The 27,355-nt window shown below is 42.9% G+C and overlaps 1 protein-coding gene across 1 annotated transcript in view; it reads left to right on the plus strand.

Moving 5' to 3' along the window:
• dnah5 (dynein, axonemal, heavy chain 5) overlaps positions 1-27,355 on the plus strand; it is a 234,836-nt gene that overhangs the window by 178,241 nt on the left and 29,240 nt on the right. Inside the window, exons 65-69 of the mRNA XM_051720100.1 lie at positions 5,310-5,492; positions 16,323-16,566; positions 16,813-16,927; positions 17,217-17,407; positions 23,575-23,696. Of these exons, the coding sequence (XP_051576060.1) occupies positions 5,310-5,492; positions 16,323-16,566; positions 16,813-16,927; positions 17,217-17,407; positions 23,575-23,696 (855 nt within the window). The remainder of the gene's footprint in view (positions 1-5,309; positions 5,493-16,322; positions 16,567-16,812; positions 16,928-17,216; positions 17,408-23,574; positions 23,697-27,355) is intronic.

The following is a 27,355-nucleotide window of genomic DNA, read 5'->3' on the forward strand; positions in this document are numbered from 1 at the left end:
GACGCTGGATTAGGAGTTGGACCGCTGGGTTCATATTGTGTAGGTCAGGTATTTCTGTAACGATGCGCTGGCGCTGACAATGATGAAGGTGTGAAGAGGAGTCTCTGCCCAAGGAAGATGCGGGTTCACCAAAGGGGGAACCGTCTCGTGGAAGATACATCACACGGGGTTACATATAGGCAACAGCGCATGTGGAGCACCTACCTCAGTACAGGGCCAAGTTAGCACACGTACTGGGCCTGCAACGAGTTTCTCCGCAAACTCGCCTGCCACAGGGCTAAAGTCCATGACTTCGTGAACACAACTGGGGGGTAAAAAGCGCACGTCTTCGCCTCCGGGAGGGGAAAGGTGCTATACGCAAGCGGTACACCAGGCCAGCTGTCCTGCAACTTACTTGCTCGTACCTGACAACACACGGGACGAGACCGGCTCAACCTGGAGATTGTAGAAGCTCGCGAAGGTATTGGGTGTTGCCCAGCCCGCTGCTCTGCAGATGTCTGCTAAAGAGGCACCACTGGTCAGAGCCCAGGTGGCTGCCACACTCCTAGTAGAGTGTGCTTGTAGCCCCGAGGGAGGTGAAATGTCGTGGGCATGATATGCCAAAGCGATGGCATCAATGACCCAGTGGGCGATCCTCTGTTTGGAGACAGCACTCCCTTTCCGCTGTCCTCCAAAGCAGACAAAGTGCTGCTCAGAGCGTCTAAAACTCCAGACGCAGCAACGACAGGGCTGGGTCTGCCTCCTCCTGGGGCAGCGCTTGCAGGTTCACCACCTGATCCCGAGATGGGGTTGTGGGAACCTTGGGCACAAAGCCCGGTCTCAGGACCACGTGAGAGTATCCCGAACCGAACTCCAGGTACGTGTCGCTGACAGAGAAGGCCTGCAGGTCCCCTACCCTCTTGATGGAAGTGAGTGCAGTCAGGAGGGCAGTCTTCAAAGAGATTGCCTTTAACTCAACTGACTCCAGGGGCTCAAAGGGGGTTCCCCGCAGGCCGCAGGCGGGGTGCGGCTGTGAGCGGCACTCCGGACCCAGGAACCAGTCGTCTAGCCACGAGGGTTCAGGGGAGAGTGGAGGGTTCCACTCCAACCTGATGCTCGCAGCCGCCCGGGCAAGCATGGCCACCAGCTCTGTGTCGCCTGCGACTGGGCGAACCACACCCAAAGGTGGCAGCACAGCCGAGTCCTCAGTGTCAGACTGGACAAGCCCGCTCTCTGATGCTGCGATCGACAGCTTATCCTCTTCGTGAGCCCCGAATGAGACCGCGAACTCGCCCTGAGATGAGCCGGCAGCCTCATCCAAGAACTCGACCGGGGCAAACGAGCGTACTGGGGAATGGGAGATCCGCGGGGGATTACCCAGTGGAACGGCTCCCATTGGGGTCCCCAAATCGCCCCAGTGCAAACCAACATGGTCTCATACCCGTAGGTAGAAGGACCGAGGCGGGGAGCCGCTGGGGTGGCTTTCCCTCTGATGAAAGAAAGCCGCGACCGCAACATTGCCATGGTCATGTTCTCGCAGTGAGGACATGAGCCATCCACGAACGCTGTCTCTGCGTGCGCAGCACCCAAGCATGTACGAATGTGATCGTGGCCGTTGGAAGTGGAGAGATAACGACCGCAACCAGGAATTATACATAAACCGAAAGGCATCTTTAAAAAGACGCTCTCTGTGAGTGCCACTCTTATAGGGAAAATATACTCTTTCAGAGGAAGAATATATTCTTTTAGTCTGCTGAAGCGCCCAGGGGCGTTCCACCAGTGCGAGAGGGGAGAAGCCGCTGTAATGCGCCATAAATCCAACAGCTTGTAGAGGTGAAATGGATCGGCGGAGGAATTCAGCTCAGTGAACACAACCGCTCCGCTCCGAAGAGCAAATCTGAATAAGTGGTTGCGAGCCAGCTCCTTTTATACCCGTATGTCCTGGGGAGTGGCATGCAAATTCCACTTGCCAATTTCCATTGGTCTTTTCTCAAAGATCAGAGGTGTTTGGGGCTCCCAAGAGTGACCCCTAGTGTCACTACATCGACACAACGTCGAGTGAGTGACAGATAGGGAACAATGACTGAATTTTCATTTTTGGGTAAACTATCCTTTTAATATATTGGAAATATGCATTAATTAGTAACTACAAGTAAATATTTGGTCTCAAACCTACTGACTACTGAGTACTTTTTTATTTTATTTTAATGATTAATTGCTTAATAAGGTTTTAACTGTGTTTAGACAAAACACAAATTTTTGTAATAGGGTTTGATAACAGGATTTACTTTAATAGGATTTAGTCTGACAGTCAATATTTTCTGATGTTTAAGCAGCTCCTTTCACTGAGCATTTTCTGAAAAAGAAAAAAAAATGTCTCACCTTAATTTGTTTCTTGTTTGTGGAAAGCAAATCCATAGTTTTGATATACAGTTATTTTCCTCTGTATTTCACCATAAATTGATCCTATATAAACCAACAAATAATATAATAGTGCTTGCTTGGAAGAAAATAGGGACATACTCATTAAAGTGAGCATTGTTGTCCTCAGCAGTTGCAGTCATTTGCAGAAATGTATTGCATGAATTAGCCTTCCCTTTCATTTACTTTTTGCTAGGGAAAAACAACAAAATTGCTTTGCCTAATGAAAAGATACACCAATGAGCCAAAACATTACGATCACCTGCCTAATATGCAGTTGGTCCTCTGCATGCTGCCAAAACAGCGTTAACCTGCCAAGGCATAGACTCTACAAGACACCTGAAGTTGTGGTATCTGGCACCAAGACATAGTAGCGGATCCTTCAAGTCCTGTAAGTTGTGAGGTGGAGCCTCCATGGATCGGGCTTGTTGGTCCAGCACATCCCACAGATGCTCAATCGGATTGAGATCTGGGGGACTTGGAGGCCAGGGCATTACCTTGAACTCTTCATCATGTTCCTCAAACCATTCCTGAACACTGTGTGCCATGTGGCAGGATGCATTATCCTGCTGAAAGAGGCCACTGCCATCAGGGAATACCATTGGCATGAAGGGGTGTACCTGGTCTGCAACGATGTGTAGGTAGGTGGACGTGTCAAACTGACGTTCACATGAATGGCCGGACCCAGGGTTTCCCAGCAGAACATTGCCCAGAGCATCACACTCGTCTTTCCACAGTGCATCCTGGTGCCATCACTTCCCCAGGTAAATGGCATACACGTACATGGCCATCCATGTGATTTAAAAGAAAACTGGACTTATCAGAACAGGCAACCTTCTTCCACTGCTCCAAGGTCCAGTTCCGACACTCTCGTGCCCATTGTAGGCGCTTTTGATGGTGGACAGGGGTCATCATGGGCGCTCTGACCGGTTTGCAGCTACGCAGCCCCATACACAGCAGGGTGTCAAATTGTATGTTGTGACACATTCCTCCTATAACTACCATTAACATTTTCTGTGACTTGTGCCACAGTAGACTACCTGTCGGTTTGGACCAGATGGGATAGCCTTTGTTGCCCTCATGCATCGTTGAGCCTTGGGCGCCCAACACCCTTTCATCAGTTTATTGTTTGTCCCTCCTTGGACCACTGTGGGTAGGTACTCACCACTGCTAACTGGAAGCACTCCACAAGCCTTGCCGTTTCAGAGATGCTCTGACCCAGTCATCTGACCATAACAATTTGGCCCTTGTCAAAGTCGCTTAGGTCTTTACTCCTGCCCATTTCTCCTGCATTCAACATGTTGACTACAAGAACTGATTGTTACGCTTACCATCTAATCTACCCAGACCTTGACATGTGGCCTTGTTAGGAGATGATCAACATTATTCACTTCAACTGTGAGTGGTCGTAATGTTTTGGCTCATCAGTGTATATTTTAACAGAACACCTGCTCCTTCCTCTCATTAATCTCTAAGTTAAATTATAGAGCAGACAGGTTGCAACTGTATTAAACATCCTATCCTTCAGTAAACTTTAATGGAAAGCTATTTATATTTTGTGAATTATAGACAGAAAAGAAGTGCTTGGAAAGAACAGTTCTTTTGCATATGCTGCAAAACGTATCCGTTTCTAGCTGCTCACGCATGAATGCCTGGCACATAGACAATATAAGCTCAGAAAACGAAAAAGGACATACAAATTGACTTCTCATAAAGCAAAGTCTGAGGGGCAAATTCACTAAACAGTTGTGTCATTTTAGCACACTGTATCAAAAACCTGCATCTTACTCACTAACCACACGGGAATCCAGTTTAACCAAGTGCTAAATGCTCTGAGATTCTGAGTATTGCATAAACTCAATGTTATTCTTTACAGAGTAAACACGGCTTCTTTCTTTACAGAGATAGCATGGTTTATTCCTATGTAAATTAGGCTTATTTAATGTTAAATTAATGTTGTACTATTAGCCTCAGTGGAAAACTGAATTTTAAAACTAAATTACATTTTACCAGCCAGCAAGATGGGCAATTGCGCAGTGCAAAATGCATTCACTACCAATTTTGTGGGTGTGTTTGCAGGATTGCCTGATTTGTATATTTCCTGTAGAGAATCGGGTGCTAAAACAACACAACACTATATATAAACAATATAAGCTTTTCAGCGGACACAAATTATTCTTAGTTAATTCGCGCCTGAGTTTCTGCACTGTTAAAATTTAGCTGAAATTGGCTGCCAGTTCCTGGTCGGGATGACGGCACCAGCTGCTCAAACTGTTTACTTCTAGTGCGGGACACGATAGTGAGTGACAGTCATGAACTCTCAGGCATCTCTTTCTTCATCTCATTATCAAACATCCTGTCACTCTGAACATGTGACCTTACTTCATCTTCACCCATAGCAGCTGCTTCACAATTTCAAGAAAAATCTAGAAATAGCAGGCAATAGAGAGTGCTCTGCCTCTGACAGGTTTAACTAGCCAGCTCTATTAATACAAAGGCGCAAACACCTGATCACATGTTTTTTTATAGCTGAGACGGAACATGGGATGTTGACGTTGCTTTATCATTGTCAAACCACTGCATAATCACTTACCAGCCCTGCGAAGTCTATTCCCACTAACTGGCATGGAAATGAAATGAGTTACTCCCTTGCGAGATAATTGGCATATTATTTTAAATTAACTTCTCCAATGCCTTTTATGTTAGAATGGTCATTTACATGGCTCTATTAGTAACTTCTCTCTAAGGGTCTAATGTGCAAACCTTTGTGATTCAGAAGAAGCATCTTGATTCATAAAGTATGTCATCCACTGAGGTTTGTTTTTATACTCCAGATGTGTTTTTGTGCTGATATCAGAGCAGTTCTTTATCTGGATGCTTTAACTCTGATCTCTGATTCATGTCATCAGGTAAAAGTTGGTGATAAGGAGGTGGATGTGATGAAAGGCTTCCGTCTCTATGTGACCACCAAGCTTCCCAACCCAGCATACACACCCGAGATCAGCGCACGAACATCCATCATCGATTTCACCGTTACAATGAGGGGTCTGGAAGATCAGCTACTGGGGAGAGTCATCCTCACCGAGAAACAAGTATGGACCCTCTGAAATTAAACTCAGCGAAAAGTAGATTTTGAATAAACAGAGAAGAGAAGTGAATGAATAAACAAACATGCAAATTAAATTAAATTACATTACATTAAATTACAATAAATTATCAAATTTCTATGATCATTTTGCAATTTTTGTTAAATAGACTAATAGAACTTGCATCCCCATAGGGATGTAATAGTACTTGCTTGGCTCAAACCTATTTTATATAACCATTTACAGGGGCGTAGATTCCGGGTGGGGACAAAACAAAGAAGTACAACCCCCCCCCCCCCCCCCCACACACACACATTATTTACACCATGATCAATGGAAACATGGGTAAATAGTTCACGCTGCAACCCCTCAATGTTCAAGCCAAATCTACGCCCTTGACCGTTTACCTAAAAAGATTCAATGCTGTCTCCAGCATATCATGAAGCTTCTCTTGACAGACACTAGAACAAACTCTAGAATAGAGTATGGGCTCATTACATGGTTCAGACTGAATCTGCAGACTTTCTTTGCATTTCCTGCGATGATGCTAGGGTAAAATGTGCAGAATTCTAAATGGATTTTTAAATGGTAAAATGTAAATAAAGTCATTACCCTTAATTTAATTTGAGAAAGTTTTTACAAGCAGTTTAATTTATTTCATTTCCAATTAAGTCAGTTTCATTCAGCAAACATAATTTAGTTGGACAAGTTCAAATCAATGTACTATAGTAGTTTTAACTCAACTGTATTAAGTTTGTTAACCCTCTGGAGTCTGAGGCATTTTTTGGATCCTGGAGATGTTTTGACATACCCTGACATTTGTGCTTTTTTCACTTACACCATATTAATTGCAAAAGTCTCATTACACTGTATTCAGCACACATTGTGCTACAATAATATGTGAGCAACATGTATGTACACATTTGTATTTTTGAGAAAATAAAGTTTAAATTTGATTAGAAAAAAAAATAATAATAAGGACACTGAAATAGGGCAATAAAACACACACTAACATTTTTTTCACAAGACCTTTGATTGCTGAATTCTGTAGACCAGTGTATTTGCTACAACATATTGTGAAAACATCCTGTCCATTCATTCACATTAAACAATACATTTATTTAACTTTTGGAAGTCACCTTTTGTTTTTGAAAAGCTGTATGCAAGGGAGTGTCAATGGTCTTGAAAATTGATGTACACTACTGGTCAAAAGTTTTGAAACACTTGATGAAATGTTTCTCATGATCTTAAAAAACTTTTGATCTGAAGGTGTATGCTTAAATGTTTGAAATTGGTTTTGTAGACAAAAATATAATTGTGCCACCATATTAATTTATTTCATTATAAAACTAACATTTAATAAAAATTAAAAAAAAGTTTTTGAAATTGATGACTTGGACCAAATAATAAAGAAAAGCAGCCAATAAGTGCCCAACATAGATGGGAACTCCTTCAATACTGTTTAAAAAGCATCCCAGGGTGATACCTCAAGAAGTTGGTTGAGAAAATGTCAAGAGTACATGTCTGCAAATTCTAGGCAAAGTGTGACTACTTTGAAGATGCTAAAATATAACACAGTTCTGATTATTTTGGATTTTGTTTAGTCACAACATAATTCCCATAGTTCCATTTATGTTATTCCATAGTTTTGATAACTTTACTATTATTCTAAAATGTGAAAAAAAAATTATCATAAAGAATGAGTGTTTCAAAACTTTTGACCGGTAGTGTAATTCACAACTAGGGTGATAATGGCCCACCCCCTAATGTTTTGTTTTTATTGTGAGTGGACACAAATAAAAGTAGACCCTTTACAGTTTCGAGTGATGTCTTCCTCTTATCTGTAAGTCCATCAATGCCGGAGTATTTTAAATCATTGCTGTTGTTATTAAAAAACAATCCAAGTGATCGTGCCGGCACCTCCGTCGACTCCAGAGGGTTAAACTTAATTTACTAATGTTTAATTTAATCAGTTTTCTTATGTTGGTCCAACTAAATGTACTTTATTATTTTATTATTTTTTTGTATATGCCAGGTGAGCAAGTGTAAGGACACTGAAACTGATGCACTGACAATTTAATAGAAACTGCTTATAGAGCTAAGCAGCACTCAAATCAAACATTATTTTAAAGTGCATCCTCAACCTAAGCACAAGCACCAATCTTCACCATGGTAACCCCCAAAACTCCAGCCTAATAGACACTCTTTTTAAATACCATTATAACATAACATTAAACATTAACAAATCTCCTCCTATTCTCATCTTGCTCAAAACTTCATAAAATAACATTTAATTTCAACATTTGTTCACCCCATCCAGTCCCATGCAAACCATGCTAGGAAATGGAAATCCCCTGCCCAGTTCATCAATGCTACAAAAAGTATCCATGTAGTCCAAACTCAAATGGATTAAGTAAACTTGCTTTACTTAAACTTGCTTTAGTTCATTTTAATTAAGTAAACTGAACAACCTGCAAAAAAAAAATAAATAAAAAAAATAAAATAAAAATGGAAAGGCTTTACCTTAGATAAAAGTCTCAATTGAAAAAACTAGTTTTAACGACTTCATTTATCTGTTTATCAAACTTAAATGTGCAGTATGTAAGATTCAGAAACCCTTGTTATTAATGACACCTGTGGCCATTAAGTGAACAGCTACCTGTTGCTCGTGCTCGTGCACACACTCCATAGGGACGCGAGCGAGCATGGGCCAAAACAATGACGTAACGTACAAAAAGACTGAACGTGATTCACCGGCATCATGCTGACAGATGAGGTAGCATAATTAAAATTACACAGTTATGATCATTTTACTACAAACTTTGAGACTAAAACTACTTATCAGCTAACATAGCACACTGATACACACATACAGCTACATACTACCGAACTATACCAGACAGTTTACTGTTGCACTGCACTGTTATGTTGCACTATTGTAAGTTTTGTATGTCATATGTTGTACTACGATCAAGAAACCAGCGTATTTGCTTACATTTATCCTGTATACCTGACTTTTAGTATAAAGAGAAGATCATTGAAATTATTTGAAAGTTACGAAGCAAGGTAGCTTGCAATTCATCAGCGATAGCAGGCAAGATCAAGTTAGCTAAAATTATACAGATGAATCCTTATGGCACTATATTTCACATGATTTGCAGTTATGTAAGCTTACCTGTCCAATAAGAAGAACACCAATTCAGGGTCGGTTCTGATCCCCAAAACCGAATGAAGATCCCGCCAGGAATCAAATGCCCTGCCGATGTTCACTCTAGTTTTTGCTCGCCCACAATCACGTTCCTGCTTAGCCAGACTGGATTCAGTAGATAAATGTTTTTTCAGTTTTTTTGTTTTGCTTTTTGGCTTACTCTGAGTTTGTGTAGGAGTCGGTGTTGTGCTGGGAGCCGGACGTTTGCTGGATTCCATCTCTAAGATAACGTCACCTAGTGTTGCAGTTTGTTGTCGCTGTTGAATAGCGGAAGAGAAGCTAGTACTGTCTGAGACAAGGCTCTCGGGAGCACGCATAAACCTCACATCCTTTGGATTTTCCCGGCAAAAGCAACCCACTCCCTTCGCATGAAAATCAGTCTACAGGCTTTAATAGGCAACATAGGAAGTCCGGGAAGGGCTCATTTTTTAAGTTGTGTTACACGTTAGCAAAAAAAATAAATTAAAATTGTTACATATTGCACCTTTAAGTGTGCTGTCACATACAAAGCCTAAATTTTTAACTGACAATTTAAGGAAAGGGGCCAAATGTCCCAAATTAACATTGACAGAGCCAGCCATCTCAGAAGGGCCAAACATAACTATCTCTGTTTTTGAGTCATTGAGGCTTAAAAAGTTTAAAGACATCCACAATTTCACCTCATTTAGACAGGTCATCAGGGGATCTAATGCATTCCTTTTATTCATTTTCAGCGGTAAGTAAATTTGGATATCATCTGCATAACATTGATGTGAAAACTATGCTATTCAAGCCCTCTGTTGGTACATTCAGAGACACTTTTTATTCATTTTCAGCCTGGTATTCTTCATTAAGGTCCCTACAGCACTAAATGAAAAAAATAAAATAAAAAAATACATCCCAGAGGACTGTTTCTATGGCAGAGTGTGCAGGAGGGAGAGAACGCTTAGATAATTTTTGGGTCACTGGACAAAGAGCTTGAATTGTGAATCTCTGTACACTACTAGACTGCTAACCTTCAAAATAGACATAAAGACTCAAGGCTTTCAATTCACATAGTCTTTTCCACTGAAATATGGGTATATGATGCATAATATGTACAGCTTTTGTTATCAACATCAAGATTTTAGGTAAAAAGAATTTATAGGAATGTATTAGGTAAACTGTATATTGTAAGTTGTGTGACTGGTCTCCATTTTAATCACCTTTTTGCCTTCACTGTTTTTTCTCTGTTAATTTTTTTAAATTACAATTATTCCATATAGTTTCTCAATTAATGTGAGGTCATTAAAGGGATAGTTTACCCACAAATTAGCATTCTTTCATCATTTACTCACCCTCATGTTGTAACAATCCCATATGACTTTCTTTCTACCATGGAACACTGAAAGAATGTTGGCAGAATGTTAGCCTCAGTCACCATTCACTTCCAATGCATTTTTTATTCCATTATTTTAATCTGCTTAACATCTCCTTTTGTGTTCCGTGGAAGAAAGTAAGTCATGCAGGATTGGAGGAACATGAGGGTGAGGAAATTACATCATAGTTTTATTTTTTTGGGTGAACTATTCCTCATATTTATATGAGGTCATAAAAGGATTAGCAAAAGGCTTATTAAAATAGGTTTAGATGGAGTATCCTAAAATATGTCACACCGCAGGACATGTCAACTACCCATATGTGCATTTCCCTAGCTTCTTATTATCGCAAGCATTGCATGCTTTGTGTGCGCTCAATCCTTAAAATGGTGCTTGACTTAGAAGATATTTGTATAGCACCTCAAATTGGATGCTAGAATCTGCCTAGCACAGACACGTCAAGCCTAATTTAAGAATGAGCTGAATTAAAGGAGCATTTTCTATCAGCATTGCACATTGTTATGGAGAATCGCTGCCGTATTGGCTCATTTTAGCCCGGCACAGTCAGATGGGCTTTGATAGCGTCTGTGGATTCCCAGCTAGAGAAAATGAAAGTGGCATTCAGTGCATATTTACTGCTGGACATTGATTTGTCAATCAAGATTAAGGGCCTGGAATTCATGTCACCTTTTTACATTCATTCTAATAAGAGTACAGAGGCACATGCCGTCCAGCCCAGCAGCCACATGAATAATAATAGCTTTGCATTGCCTTGCCTTGCCTCAGGCTGGTTAGTCATCTTTACCTGACCAGGAACTGCATTTTAGATTATTAGTATCAAAGGGGGACATTTGGAAATTAGGGAGAAAAGACTGACTGGTATTGCTCGGATTGTGGATCGACTGCGTAGTAAATAACTTAAATTGTGAAGCTGGTAAAAACTATACATTAGAATTCTTACTCATGCTTCATGGTCATGAATGACAAGCGCTGGCCTGTTATCTCAATGTTCTTACATTAAAGACCATTTTTGAATATCTGGTCAACATGAATGCCGTCCTGGTTACTTGCGTAACCTCCATTCCCTGATGGGGGGAACGAGACGTTGTGTTGATGTAGTGACACTAGGGGTCACTCTTGGGAGCCCGAAACACCTCTGGTCTTTGATAAAATATGAAAATTGGCGGGTGGTATTTGCATACGGGTATAAAAGGAGCTGGTATGCAACCACTCATTCAGGTTTTATGCTAAGGATCCGAGACAGGGTCCGGCCATTTCAGCGGGTAGTTCAGCGTTGTGGCAGGAGGGACACAACGTCTTGTTCCCTCCATCAGGGAACAGAGGTTACGCAAGTAACCAGGACATTCCCTATCTGTCACTCACTCGACGTTATGTCGATGTAGTGACACTAGGGGTCCCTATATGAAACGCCGCAACTGGCTAAACTGTGTTACGTGAACTGGCGGTGTGTGACGGGCAGACCACTGTGTGCCTCGTAGCCAGCGCACCAGGCTGACACATAACCTCCCCCAACACAGTTATGAGTGTCGAACGGCCCTTTGGGGACATGTCGACTACCCATAAGATAGAGACAGGCTGACCCAGTCGTGGCCTCTTTTCCCCTTCTTTTTTTCCACTCCCTAAAAAAGAAGGGGGATTATCAGACTGGGCCGCCAGGTCTAGTCGGGGGGTGTCCCTCCCAAGGGGAGGACACCTAGGAGACCACACCTCGCCCAAAGAGGGGGGGGGGATAAGTGGAAAAATACGTCACATGGTTTGCCGACCATGTGGAGAGTCTCATGGTAGATCCTACCCAATGGGGGAGGAGTTTCTCAAACATGGAGACTGTGGCAGAGGGGGCTCTGCCCAATGGGAAACGAATTAGCGGAAGATATACATCGCATGAGGTTACCTTACAGGGAACCACCACATGCGGAGCACTTACCTCAGGACAGGGCTCTTAGTTAGCACGTGTACTGGGCTGGCAGTGAGTCTCTCCAAAAACTCGACTGCCACAGGGCTCGGAGGAAGTCAACCAGGGAACATAGTTTGTGAACACTACTGGGAATTAATGGCACACGTCTTCAGCTCAGAGGAGGTGAAAGGTGCTATGTGCAAGCGATACACCCAGCTGGCTATCCCGGGCTTATCCGCTTGTATTGCGTGCCACTACCTGGGACAAAACCGGTTCCACCCGGAGGTTGTAGAACCTTGCAAAGGTGTTGGGTGTTGCCCAGCCTGCTGCTCTGCACATGTCTGTTAGAGAGGCACCCCTGGCCAGGGCCCAGAGATATGCCATAGCTATGGCGTCAATGAGCCAGTGGGCGATCCTCTGCTTGGAGACAGCGCTTCCTTTCCGCTGTGCACCAAAGCAGACAAAGAGCTGCTCAGAGATCCTAAAGCTCTGCGTGTGATCCAAATAGATGAGTAAAGCGTGCACCGGACACAGCATCGACAGGGCTGGGTCTGCCTCCTCCTGGGGCAGCGCTCGCAGGTTCACCACCTGGTCCCTAAAAGGGGTCGTGGGAACCTTGGGCACATAGCCCGGTCGGGGTCTCAGGATCACGTGAGAGTAGCCCAGACCAAACTCCACGCACGTTTCGCTGACAGAGAACGCTTGCAGGTCTCCTACCCTCTTGATGGAAGTGAGCGCAGTCAGGAGGGCAGTCTTCAAGGAGAGTGCCTTAAGCTCAGCTGACTGCAAAGGCTTAAAGGGGGCTCTCTGTAGACCCTGAAGAACTACAGAGAGGTCCCATGAGGGAACGAGGCATGGTCTGGAGGGGTTCAGCCTCCTGGTGCTTCTCAGGAACCTGATGATCATGTTGTGCTTCCCTAAGGAATTACCGTCCACTGTGTCATGGTGTGCTGCTATTGCAGCAACATACACCTTCAAGGTGGAAGGGAACAGCCGCCATTCCACCTCTCCTGCAGGAAGGAAAGCACCGATCCGACTGCGCATCTCTGGGGGTCTTCCCACCGGGAAGAACACCACTTAGTGAACAGACGTCACTTAAAGTCATACAGGCGCCTCATAGTGGGGGCCCTAGCCTGAGTGATCGTGTCTACCACCACGGGTGGTATATCGCTTAGGTCTTCCATGTCCGTCCAGGGGCCAGACATGGAGATTCCAGAGGTCTGGTCGTGGGTGCCAAATGGTGCCCCATCCCTGAGAAAGAAGGTCCTTCCTCAGGGGAAATTGCCGGGGGGGGGGGGTTGTGGAACCACGTCCGGAGGTCTGAGAACCATGTCTGGGTGGGCTAGTAGGGTGCTACCAGGACGACCTGCTCCTCATCCTCCCTGACCTTGCACAGAGTCTGTGCAAGCAGGCTCACTGGGGAAAACGCATATTTGCATAGGCCAGGAGGCCAGCTGTGTGCCAGCGCGTCTATGCTGAGGGGTGCCTCTGTCAGGGCGTACCAGAGTGGGCAGTGGGAGGATTCTTGGGAGGCGAACAGGTCTACCTGTGCCTGTCCAAATCGACTCCAAATCAGCTGGACCACCTGAGGGTGGAGTCTCCATTCTCCCCTGAGGGTAACCTGCCATGACAGCGCATCCACTGTAGTGTTGAGGTCGCCGGGGATGTGAGTGGCTCACAGCGACTTGAAGTGCTGCTGACTCCAGAGGAGGAGACGGCGGGCGAGTTGTGACATACAATGAGAGCATTGACCGCCTTGGCGGTTGACATATGCTACCGTTGCCATGTTGTCTGTCCAAACTAACACGTGCTTGCCCTTGATCAATGGCTGAAACCTCCGCAGGGCGAGCAGAATTGCCAACAACTCAAGGCAGTTGATGTGCCAATGCAGTCACGGGCCCGTCCACAAGCCAGCGGCTGCGTGCCCATTGCAAACAGCGCCCCAGCCCATTTTGGAGGCATCTGTCATGACCACAATGCGCCTGGAGACCTGCTCTAGGGGATCACCTACCCGTAGAAACGAGAGGTCGGTCCAAGGGCTTGAAAGACGGTGACAGACCTGTGTGATGACCACGCAATGTGTCCCGCGGCGCCATGCCCATCTTGGGACTCGAGTCTGAAGCCAGTGCTGAAGCGGTCTCACATGCATCAACCCGAGTGGGGTGGCCACCGCTGAGGGTGCCATATGCCCCAGGAGCCTCTGAAGGAGTTTCAGTGGAACCACTGTTTTCTGTTTGAACGCCTTCAAACAGGCCAGCACCGACTGTGCGTGCTCGTTCGTGAGGCTCGCTGTCAAAGAGACTGAGTCCAACTCCAAACCGAGGAAAGAGATGCTCTGAACTGGGAGGAGCTTGCTCTTTGCCTCTGTCGGGGCAGGATATGCCAGATAGCCTCCATCTGCTGCTTCACCATCGAGAACTGCTGGGCAAAGTCCTCGACGGTGTCACCGAATAGGCCAGCCTGTGAGATGGGAGCAGCAAGGAACCGTGTCTTGTCGGCCTCACCCATCTCGACCAGGTTAAGCCAAAGGTGGCGCTCCTGGACCACTAATGTGACCTTCATCGCTCGGAGAGCGAGGTCGGTCGCCGAGCGCAGTTCCTGCATCATATCTACTCTCGTGCTGTTCTTTAAGTGCCTTGGGTTGGTGGAACTGCAGCAGAGCCATGGTGTGCAGGGCAGAGGCGGCTTGTCCAGCAGCGCTGTAGGCTTTAGCCATCAGGGACGACGTGAACCTACAGGGTTTGGACGGGAGCTTTGGGCATCCGCGCCAGGTGGCGGCGCTCTGCGGGCATAGGTGCACCGCAAGTGCCTCATCCACCGGGGGAATCGCCGTATAGCCCCTGGCCGCCCCGCCATTGAGAGTAGTGAGGGCGGGGAACTGAGGAATTGGGACCGGGCATTAAAAGGTGCCTCCCACTATTTCGTCAGCTCCTCGTGCAGTACCGGGAAGAACTGGAGCGGGGCGTGGCTACTTTGAGCGGCGCCGCGAGCCCAGGAACCAATCATCGAGCCGCGAGGGTTCAGGGGAGAGCGGAGGGTTCCACTCTAGCCCGACGCTCGCGGCTGCCCGGGAAAGCATGTCCATCATCTCTGCATCAGCCTGTGATTGGGCAATCAATCCTGAAGGGGGGAGCCCAGCTGAGGCTTCTGCGTCTGACTGGACAAGCCCGCTCTCCGATGCTGCGCTCGAGAACTCATCAGCTTCACGGGCTCAGAACAAGAGGCCGAACTCGCCGTGAGACGAGCCGGCGGACTCATCTGGAAGCCCAATCGGGGCAGACGAGTATGCTGGGGAATGGGAGGTCCACGGGGGGATACCCGGCAGAGGCGATCCCATTGGAGTTCCCAAATCACCCCAGGTGCTAGCCGCGCTGGCCTCAAACCCGTAGGTAGAAGGACTGAGGCGGGGAGCCGCTGGGGTGGCTTGCTTTCTTACGAAAGCAAGCCGTGACAGCAACGTTGCCATGGTCATGTTCTCGCAGTGAGAACATGAACCATCCACGAATGCTGCCTCCGTGTGGGTCACACCCAGACACGAAAGACAACGATCATGACCATCTGAAGTTGAGAGGCAACCAGGAATAACACACACTCAGAAAGGCATCTTTAAAAAGACGTGTCTTTAAAAAGATGTTCCGTGTGTGCCGCTCTTTTAGAGAAATATACTCTTTCTGAAAATATACTCTCTTTTTTCTGCTGAAGCACCCAGGGGCTTTCTCTGCAGTGCATCAGTGCAGAGGAGGGAGAAGCCGCTGAAATGTGCCATCAGATCCAGCAGAGGTGAATGAACAGTCGTGAGAATTCAGCTCAATGAGCATGACCGTTCGGCTCCGAAAAAAAATCTGAATGAGTGGTTGCATACCAGCTCCTTTTATACCCATGTGTCTGGGGGAGTGGCATACAAATACCACTCACCAATTTTCATTGGCCTTTTATCAAAGACCAGAGGTGTTTTGGGCTCCCAAGAGTGACCCCTAGTGTCACTACATCGACACAACGTCGAGTGAGTGACAGATAGGGAACAACAGTTTAAGCTGTTTAGTGTTTTTAAACCATTTTCAAATATTGTTCCAACGTGGATGCCAGCAGTTTAAGCTGTTTAGTGTTTTTAAACTATTTTAAACTATTTTTCCAGCATGGACGACAACAGTTTAAGCTGATTGGTGTTTCTGACTATTTTGCCAACATAGATGCCAAAAGCATAAGTTGTTTGGTGTTTTTGACTATTTTTCCAAAGCAGTGTAAGCGACTTCAATTAACTAATATCAACATCCAGATACTTTTAGTAAACTGTGGTCAACAGAAGCAGAGTGTTTTATTTTTGCTCAGTAATGGGCTGCTTTTAAACAGCATGCTCTCTCTTGTTCGATTTTCAGGAACTGGAGAAGGAGCGCACCGACCTGCTAGAGGATGTGACAGCCAATAAACGCAAGATGAAGGAACTGGAAGATAATCTACTTTTTAGGCTGACCAGCACGCAGGGCTCGCTGGTGGATGACGAGAGCCTGATCACTGTGCTGGGAAACACCAAACGCACTGCTGAGGAGGTCACACAGAAACTCCAGATTGCTGCAGAGACCGAGATCCAAATCAATGCGGCCCGCGAGGAGTACAGACCCGGTGGGGGCTTAAAGCATGTCTTTTCTTTAGTGCTTTTCAAATAAAGATGCATGGAGAAAATTCCTTCACCACTTCCATGCTGGTTAGGCTGTTTTATTCGGCACAGTGCTGGAAAAAGGGCAGCATAGCCATTTTCTTTACCATCAATTTATGGTCTGTCTTGTGAAGCTGGTTGAGCAAAGAAGTCTTGCAAGGAACTACTACAAACTGTAAAACTGTCAATTGTGACTTCTTTTCTCTCTGTAGTTGCCACAAGAGGAAGCATCTTGTACTTTCTGATCACAGAGATGAGCATGGTGAATGTGATGTATCAGACCTCCTTGCGCCAGTTCCTGGGCTTGTTTGACTTTTCCTTGGCCAAGTAAAACTCTTCATTATCATTTCATACCTATTTATAATCAGTTGCTTTTCAAAGAAAAATAGGATTCTACTTTGAGCCATAACTGTTGTTTGGTTTTCCGGAATGAGAAAATTCACATGAATTTGATCGGTAAACAGTGCCTGATGGCAGAGCCCCACTAAGGTCCCTACTGTAGCCTACTCATTGGGCCTTGTAGAGAGGGAGCGAACCCATAAAGACACATACAGATATTTCTGGATCATTATCAGTAAATCCCATGTAACCTTTTGTCTTCTTTCCTTGGGAGTAGGTCCTCAAAGAGTCCAATTACAGCCAAGCGGATCGCCAACATCATCGAGTACATGACCTTTGAGGTGCATAAGTATGCAGCTAGGGGGCTGTACGAGGAGCACAAGTTTCTGTTCACTCTGCTGCTCACTCTCAAGATCGATATGCAGAGCAACAGAGTCAAACACGAGGAGTTCCTCACCCTAATTAAAGGTCAGAACCTGACCAGGCCTGGTATGGTCTGGTCAAATCTTTCTTCTTCATCAAATATCTCTCTTTTCTAGGTTCTCCTTTGAGAGAATAACTCAAACAGAAATGTATCTGCCAATACTCTAGGACAGTAGTTATTTATGAGCCTGCATGACTTGCTGCTAAATGTTATTGAACAAACATAGCTGTAAGGTGATGCATATGCTAAGAATGTATTTGTGTCAGTAAATACATGTTACATTAGTGACCTAAAACTTAAACACAATAAAATTATTTACTTTTACTTTTATCAATGATTAATTCATTAATCTTTTTATTTTATTTTTTTATTTTTTTATTTAGCCCAGGCTAAATAAAAAAGCATCACAACAATTGCTAATAGGCATAAGAGACGGGGTAAACCCACCCCTTCATAGTCGATACAGGACATGAACCAAAGTTAGGAAAGCAGTTGTTTTTCTAAAGCGTTCACACAAAAATGAAAGTTCTGACATTATTTACTCACTCTTATGTTTTTCAAAACCTGTATGTTTTTTCTTCTTCCAAGGAACACAAAAGGCTGTAATTCTACCTTTAACTATTCATTTAATGTGTTACGCTACCCCAAAAGAACCAACCAAGAACATGTTTGTAGTAGTTTACAAACTGCTAACAAAAAGTAGCCACCTGTAGTTATAGAAGGGGGCAGTGTTTCCTTGCGCTTTTCTGCAGCAGCTGAAATTTTGTGAGTTTGCAGTCTGAATTGAATTTGATGAAATAAAAAAGACAGTGTACCATGAAATAATGCCAAGATGGCACTTTTTTTATTGCGCTGTTTTTGCAGACGACACTCAAAAACAGTGATACAGAGTGACCAGTGTTGTCGGAATGTATGAGTCTTTGAGCTGGTTGTTTTAATGAATCCCTAATCCCTAATTCACATAGTAACTAGGCATGTAACGATACACAAATTTCACAATACTATACGATACAAAGCCTTACGATACAATGCGATATAAATAAAAAAATAAAAAAAATAAAATAAAATAAAAACAGCACCCACAAATATTTCACTCAAATTTATTCAAGGATTCAACATAAATGTCTTTTAAATCAAAAATTTCACAGCAGTGTCTGACATTGGCAACAAAATATAGAGCTCTATAATAAAGTAACTTAAACAATAGAACTGCATTTATTCTGTTTGATTGTAATGAGAAAAACTCTTATGAACTCACAATTTCCATGTTTCTTGAGAAGAATATGTTTGCCTACACTCAATTTATATTTGTATATCACTTTTCACAATACACGTTGTTTCAAAGCAGCTTTATAGAAAATCATTCCTTAATGTACACTATATTGCCAAAAGTATTCGCTCACCTGCCTTTAGACACATATGAACTTAAGTGACATCCCATTGTTAATCCATAGGGTTTAATATGACGTCGGCCCACCCTTTGCAGCTATAACAGCTTCAGCTCTTCTGGGAAGGCTTTCCACAAGGTTTAGGAGTGTGTTTATGGGAATTTTTGACAATTCTTCCAGAAGCGCATTTGTGAGGTCAGACACTGATGTTGGACGAGAAGGCCTGGCTCGCAGTCTTCGCTCTAATTCATCCCAAAGGTGCACTATCGGGTTGAGGTCAGGACTCTGTGCAGGCCAGTCAAGTTCTTCCACACCAAACTCGCTCATCCATGTCTTTATGGACCTTGCTTTGTGCACTGGTGCGCAGTCATGTTGGAACAGGAAGGGGCCATCCCCAAACTGTTCCCACAAAGTTGGGAGCATGGAATTGTCCAAAATCTCTTGGTATGCTGAAGCATTCAGAGTTCCTTTCACTGGAACTAAGGGGCCAAGCCCAGCTCCTGAAAAACAACCCCACACCATAATCCCTCCTCCACCAAACTTCACAGTTGGCACAATGCAGTCAGACAAGTACCGTTCTCCTGGCAACCGCCAAACCCAGGCTCATCCATCAGATTGCCAGATGGAGAAGCGTGAGTCGTCACTCCAGAGAACGCATCTCCACTGCTCTAGAGTCCAGTGGCGGCCTGCTTTACACCACTGCATCCGACACTTTGCATTGCACTTGGTGATGTATGGCTTGGATGCAGCTGCTCGGCCATGGAAACCCATTCCATGAAGCTCTCTACGCACTGTTCTTGAGCTAATCTGAGGCCACATGAACTTTGGAGGTCTGTAGCGATTGAAAGTTGGCGACCTCTGCACACTATGCGCCTCAGCATCCGCTGACCCCGCTCTGTCATTTTACGTGGCCTACCACTTCGTGGCTGAGTTGCTGTCATTCCCAATTGCTTCCACTTTGTTATAATACCACTGACAGTTGACTGTGGAATATTTAGTAGCGAGGAAATTTCACGACTGGACTTGTTGCACAGGTGGCATCCTATCACAGTACCACGCTGGAATTCACTGAGCTCCTGAGAGCGGCCCATTCTTTCACAAATGTTTGTAGAAGCAGTCTGCATGCCTAGGTGCTTCATTTTATACACCTGTGGCCATGGAAGTGATTGGAACACCTGAATTCAATTATTTGGATGGGTGAGCGAATACTTTTGGCAATATAGTGTATTAAAGCCCCCAGTGATCAAGCTAAAGTGACTGTAGCAAGGAAAAAACTTCTTTCAATGTTATTTAGCGGTGAAAAGAAAACCTGACCTCTGGTTTTACATGTACATAATCCAAGATTATTTAGCGGATTGAGCAAAAGCCGGTTGGCAAACGTAATTGTTTTGGCCTCTTCCCACATTTCACGTTGCATGTAAACTTTACATGTGCTCAAGTGTTGTGCTCATACCCATTTACATTTCGACTTCAAAACATTAGTGTTATGTAATCAGTTTAATTTTTAATCAGCTTGTTTTTGTTACTTACTAGCCTCTTGCTCAGTGTCATGCTCCATGTCATCTGGGAGAGGCTGGATGTTAAATTTGCTGCTGCCTTATTTCTGCATCGCAAATCCACCAAATTGCACGATGATGTCAGTGTAAATAAAACAACATGTTTGATGTACTGTAGATATGTTGCTCTGTTTTCCTGTGAGCGCTCAACTCTCCCACAGCACCATCAAAAAGTGTCAAGTACCCTTTATTCGACACAAAACCAAAGATGTGTACCAAAGATGAAATATAATTTATATACAGTATATAAATAGAATATATATTTAGATATCATTCACGATGTTTATTCATCAACAACAACAAAAACAAAACTGGACCAAATGATGCATATATACATATATTGTTAGGCCTACATGTTTATTGTTTACATGCACAACATGTCTCTTTAAGAAAACTGGCAATTCCGCATTTTGTTTTGTTTGGGAGCATATTAATGAGAGTGGAATGGTACAGGTTCTTTATTATAAGTAAAGGCGCTGTAAGTGATTTATGTGCTTTGATGTGCTTTCTGCCTGCCATTTTCAATCAATGAAGCCAAACTTTTACCCTCAAAACACAATGGATCTCGGTGCTTAACTTTGCATATTAAAAGATTAATCTTTGAATGAAGATCACGATTAATAGGGAAATCTATGTTTTTGCCCAGCTCTTATCCCTGTTATTTTTATTGTAATTCATACGTTTTGTTTTATATGTTAAACAAAGCAAAATCCAATTATTTTTGCATACCCCCTAGAGCCTGCTTTGCTCCGCATACCCCTGGTTGGAAATCACAGCACTACACTACTACTTGTTGGTAAATGTAGTTTTGTTATTGGAAAAGCTGCACAATTTTGTAACTATTTGCTAAGTACTCACCAACACTGCGGCACACGCCTTTTAATTAGTCAGTAGAATCAGGCATTTCATGAAAACAATTAGCTATGTTTTGAATTGCAGCACTGTTTGAACATTACAGTTCTCCCTTCATGCAAGGAGGTTTGTATTATTAATATAATGTATTGTTAATAGAGTACAGTTGTAAAGCAGTCTATTGGAGCAGCATGTTCAGGCAGGGCTGAGCTGCAAGGACACATCAGTGCCAAACTTCTACAGCTGTTAATGGACTATTAAATGAAGCACATAGGTGTTCTTTGACAAGCTGTGAGGTTCACTGCTGGTAAGGATTATGTTTTAGGCTAATGCAACACATGCATATATATATATATATATATATATATATATATATATATATATATATATATATATATATATATGCAAAAACTGAGTCATTAATTAATATACTCAAACTTTTATTAAATGATAGCTCCGGGTTCAATACAATCTGTGCCATTATGTCAATTACCACAGAAAATAATTTGTACTCACCCTTAATTTTGTAAAAACAAATACATTCAATGCACTTTCAGTGGAAGTCTCAGAACATGAAACATGTTCTATGACGTCTATGAAACATGGTAAGGAGGAATATTAAAATACACACTGTTTCGATGCTTTTAGATTATTAACACTTATAGTGTTAACATGAGATGATGTATTAAAATGACTTACCAACCTTGTCTTTGCAAAATCATATCTAATATTTCTACTCCTGTTAGGAACATCTAAAGCCAAAAATATGGTAACCTTCAAATGATATCCAGATCTACCTAGTGCTATGTAATTAAAAACAAATTCATGCATACAGCGACAGGCTGACACTGCAAGAAGAGTTTTATAATGACTGAATAGACAAACTTGGCTGTTGCTTCACAGAGATTTCAAACCAAATGCACAATAAGGAGAGAATAGACATTGATTTTGAATTTTTTTTAAGTATATACCTGTTTTTATTGGTAACTTGCTTCCTAATATCATATTTAATACCTCTTCGCAATTTGTGATCTATACATGTTGTGCACAGCGAGTCATTGACTAGTCCATGAACTGATTAACTAATATGTGATTATCATGCTGTTTCATGTGGTTTTTGCTTCTGCAAAAGCATCAGAACCTAAATTTAATAATTGAGAGATCAGGTGGCCTTGCGGTCAGAGAAGTGGCCCATTACCCAGAAGGTAAATTTGATTTCAACACACGTCAAGTCAGTTAATACCATTCTGCTCTGTAATGAACTCTTGTGTGAGCCACTTTCCTCTTCTGTGCTGCACTGTAGTTTGTTTCACTTTGTTCCTACAAGACATCATAGTGAGGTATTATATTGGTAAAATATGATAGGTTCCATTGTACCTTTGCAACAGAGTAAAAATACTGTGTTAAGAACTTCTTTGCTCTTTGGCCCTGTTTCCACCTGGTATTAAGATCTAAAATCTGGTGGATTTAATCTAAGCACAAACGCGACATGTCAGGCAAAATTATCCATTATTTTAGAGGATATCCTGTATTAAAGGAGCTAAGTGTTCATGCTTGTCATCTGTGTTGATATCATACACACGAAAGAAGATCTATGAAGCTCTTGTGATTGTGTATGTATCCGCTTTTTTAAAATTAAAGCCGCTCCTAAACGGCAAAGTTTAAACTCTTGTTTTAGCACAGCGGTTGATTGACAGATGAGGGGCGGTTCTTCACTGCTTCCGGGATGCATACAGGACACATTAGAGTTTACACCTCAAATGCGATGTGGACACATGCGTTTTTGACCACATTCTTATGTAGTTTCTGTGATCCGATCACAAAACCTTTTAGACCCCGTTTAGACCTGTATTTAGGGCTGACCACATGTGATCAGATCACCTGAAACACATCTTAATACCAGGTGGAAACAGGGTCTTTGTAACACCAGCTTGAGGCAAGAGATTTGTTAGCACCTAGTTGCAGGGATTTTATTAATTTAAAAATAGATTTTTAAGTCTATTCAGGACAAGATTCTCAAAACAAGGCGAGAGTAATTAAGCTAAAACTCACCAAACAACCACTATATCAACAACTAAAGGGGTGTAAATACCACATATGAATGTTTAGATGCCCCATTAGCAGTTGTTGCCAATTACAGTGCATATGCAGCACTTTTGTAAGAAGTACTAGCCTAGGCAGTACAGAGTATATACTGCACTGTATTCAGTAAGAAGTAAGCTGGTATTCCATTCTGAACAAAGCCACAAACATGAAACAACATCTTCAAAAAAACAGCCAATAGGAAAATATAAAAGTTAAACAAAGAGATCCTCAAATCCCTTGCACTCTGTTGCATATTTCACCATTCTGTTCTCATAACAAGAAAAAGGCCAAACGGACAGCATATGATCTGGTTTCTTCATGTCTGGACAGGAGGAGCCTCGCTGGACCTGAAGACCTGTCCGCCCAAAGCTGCAAAATGGATCCTGGACATAACGTGGCTCAACCTGGTGGAACTGAGCAAACTCTGGCAGTTCTCTGACATTCTAGATCAGGTGAGACATTTTATACAGACATGATCTCTTAAAGAATCATGCACATATATACATGGATCAGACATAGTGGCACACACACACACACACAGTATCTGTCACTTTGAGCTCCCCCTTCTCATTAAATCCTTCTCACTGCTACTGCTCAGTGGTAAACATGTCAATATTTGATAATCTGGTCTCCACACACACACACACAGGCACAAATACATTCACGACCACTCACACTGATGGCTGATTGGCAGGCCGCGACTGCCCGGGGGAACTTCATGCTCAATGCAGTGTGAAATGAGCTCACTTTGGCAAACTTTGTCAATTACTTTTGGCTGAAAGAAACCAAATTAACCATTTCTGGCGCTATACTGCAGCGACACAGGCACATTGCTAATCCGCACACAAGATTTTGTTACACAATCTGATGACACGTCAGGAACCCCGCTGCCTGAGAGTCATTGCTTTTGGTCTTTGTTTTTTGAATTATTTTTATTTGACAGAAACATTTAGGATGTTTATCTGATGATTCATTTGGTTTCAACCATCACTAAAACAATGCTGAAAAAAGTAAATCAAAATTGGAGTTTTGTGGCGTTTAGTCAAAGTCCCTTAGCTTTGAGACCACCTACAGGCTTGTGTACTTCTAAGTTGACAAAATACACTTATTTTGTCAACTTAGAAGTACACAAGCCTATATATTAGGCATGTAATAATACAAATTTCACTATATGACACATAGCCTCATGATACGATACAATACGATACGAGCACCCACAAATGTTTAGTTTAAACTTATTCAAGGATTCGACATAAATGTCTTTTAAATCATAAATGCCATAAAAGTGTCTGATATTGGCAACACAAAAGCAGAGCTCTAAGTAACTTAAACAACAGCACTGCATGTATTTTGTTTGATTGTTGAGAAAAACTAATATAACTCTACTCAGTTATATTTGTATAGCACTTTTCACAATACACATAGTTTCAAAGAAGCTTTATAGAAAATCATGCCTTGTTGTCTGAAAGCCCCTTATGAACAAGCTAAAGTGACTGTCGCAAGAAAAAACTCCTTTCAATATTATTTAGTGACTTGAGCAAAAACTGATTGGCACATGTAATTTATTATTATTATTATTTTTATAAAAAAATTCCCCATGTTTCACTTTGCATGTAAACTTTACTGGGTTTATCGCTGGCTTATAACATGTGTGCAAGAGTTTTTCTCAAAGCTGTTTTTACATTTCAAAGTCAAAAGCAGATAATTATAAGTTCCATCACTCTCATGTAATCGCGGGTTTCTTACGTTGTTGGTTTTTTGAATAAGCTGTTTTTTGATAGGTATGACTCATAGCTTATGAGCGTCTTGCTGTGTATGTCACACTCAGTGTCGTCCGGTTAAACTTACTGCTGCCATTTTTTGCGTCACAAATCCACAGATTTGCGTGTTGAGGTCGGCGTGAATAAAACGACATGTTTGATGTATTGTAGCACCAGGACATGATGGCGTTGTTTGGCAAATTCAACAAGCTGTACCGCTACAGTACAGTCTACTTGCCGTATGCCATCAATCTTCTCGCATCTGTACTGTAAAAATGTGTTGCTCTGTTTTCCTGTGAGCGCTCAGCGCTGCCTCTCACGGGAGGAGACTGTTCCGTAGCTCTCAATATTGCATTGCTTGGTTTTAATTACACTATAATGTGTTTATGTATGTACGATACATACGACACGATATTTTTTTACACCCCTAATATATATATATATATATATATATATATATTAGGGGTGTAAAAAAATATTGTGTCGTATGTATCGTACATACGTGGTCTTCTGCTATTGTAGCCATCCGCCTCAAGGTTTGATGTGTTGTGTCTGAGCAGGGTTGTGGAGTAATGGAATACATGTAACAGTATTACAAATTTAAAATACAAAATATTAGTAACTGTATTCCACTATAGTTACAATTTAAAAAGTATTTTGATTACTGAATTAGATTACTTTGTGTTTTATTGTCATTTGTTCCATTTAATATTTAGTATATAAAAAAATATTTAGTAGAAAAAAAGTGAAAAAAATCTACCAGTGGTGAAGAAGTAATCCAAAGTATTTAGATTACAGTACTGACCTTGAGTAATCTAATGGAATACATTACAAACGTTCAAAACAGTCTAGCCATTCTCTGTTGACCTCACTCATCAACAAGGCTTTTCCATCCATAGAACTGGATGTTTTTTTATTTTTGGCACCATTCGGAGTAAATTCTAGAGACTGTTGTGCGTGAAAATCCCAGGAGATCAGCAGTTACAGAAATACTCAGACCAGCCTGTTTGGAACCAACAATCATGCCACGGTCCAAATCACTCAGATCACATTTTTTCCACATTCTGATGGTTAATGTGATAATTAACTGAAGCTCCTGGCCCATATCTGCATGATTTTATGCATTACAATGCTGCCACATGACTGGCTTATTAGATAATCGCATGAAGAAGTAGATGTACAGGTGTTCCTAATAAAGTGCTAAGTGAGTGTGTATATATATATACACTAAATTGCCAAAAGTATTCGCTCACCCATCCAAATAATTGAATTCAGGTGTTCCAATCACTTCCATGGCCACAGGTGTATAAAATGAAGCACCTAGGCATGCAGACTGCTTCTACAAACATTTGTGAAAGAATGGGCCGCTCTCAGGAGCTCAGTGAATTCCAGCGTGGTACTGTGATAGGATGCCACCTGTGCAACAAGTCCAGTCGTGAAATTTCCTCGCTACTAAATATTCCACAGTCAACTGTCAGTGGTATTTTAACAAAGTGGAAGTGATTGGGAATGACAGCAACTCAGCCACGAAGTGGTAGGCCACGTAAAATGACAGAGCGGGGTCAGCGGATGCTGAGGCGCATAGTGCGCAGAGGTCGCCAACTTTCTGCAGAGTCAATCGCTACAGACCTCCAAAGTTCATGTGGCCTTCAGATTAGCTCAAGAACAGTGCGTAGAGAGCTTCATGGAATGGGTTTCCATGGCCGAGCAGCTGCATCCAAGCCATACATCACCAAGTGCAATGCAAAGCGTCTGATGCAGTGGTGTAAAGCAGGCCGCCACTGGACTCTAGAGCAGTGGAGACGCGTTCTCTGGAGTGACAAATCACGCTTCTCCATCTGGCAATCTGATGGACAAGTCTGGGTTTGGCGGTTGCCAGAAGAACGGTACTTGTCTGACTGCATTGTGCCAACTGTGAAGTTTGGTGGAGGGGGATTATGGTGTGGGGTTTTTTTCAGGAGCTGGGCTTGGCCCCTTAGTTCCAGTGAAAGGAACTCTGAATGCTTCAGCATACCAAGAGATTTTGGACAATTCCATGCTCCCAACTTTGTGGGAACAGTTTGGGGATGGCCCCTTCCTGTTCCAACATGACTGCGCACCAGTGCACAAAGCAAGGTCCCTAAAGACATGGATGAGCGAGTTTGGTGTGGAAGAACTTGACTGGCCTGCACAGAGTCCTGACCTCAACCCGATAGAGCACCTTTGGGATGAATTAGAGCGAAGACTGTGAGCCAGGCCTTCTCGTCCAACATCAGTGTCTGACCTCACAAATGCGCTTCTGGAAGAATGGTCAAAAATTCCCATAAACACACTCCTAAACCTTGTGGAAAGCCTTCCCAGAAGAGTTGAAG

Source organism: Myxocyprinus asiaticus, chromosome 16 (assembly GCF_019703515.2).
Source record: "Myxocyprinus asiaticus isolate MX2 ecotype Aquarium Trade chromosome 16, UBuf_Myxa_2, whole genome shotgun sequence".
Taxonomy (NCBI): Eukaryota; Metazoa; Chordata; class Actinopteri; order Cypriniformes; family Catostomidae; genus Myxocyprinus; species Myxocyprinus asiaticus.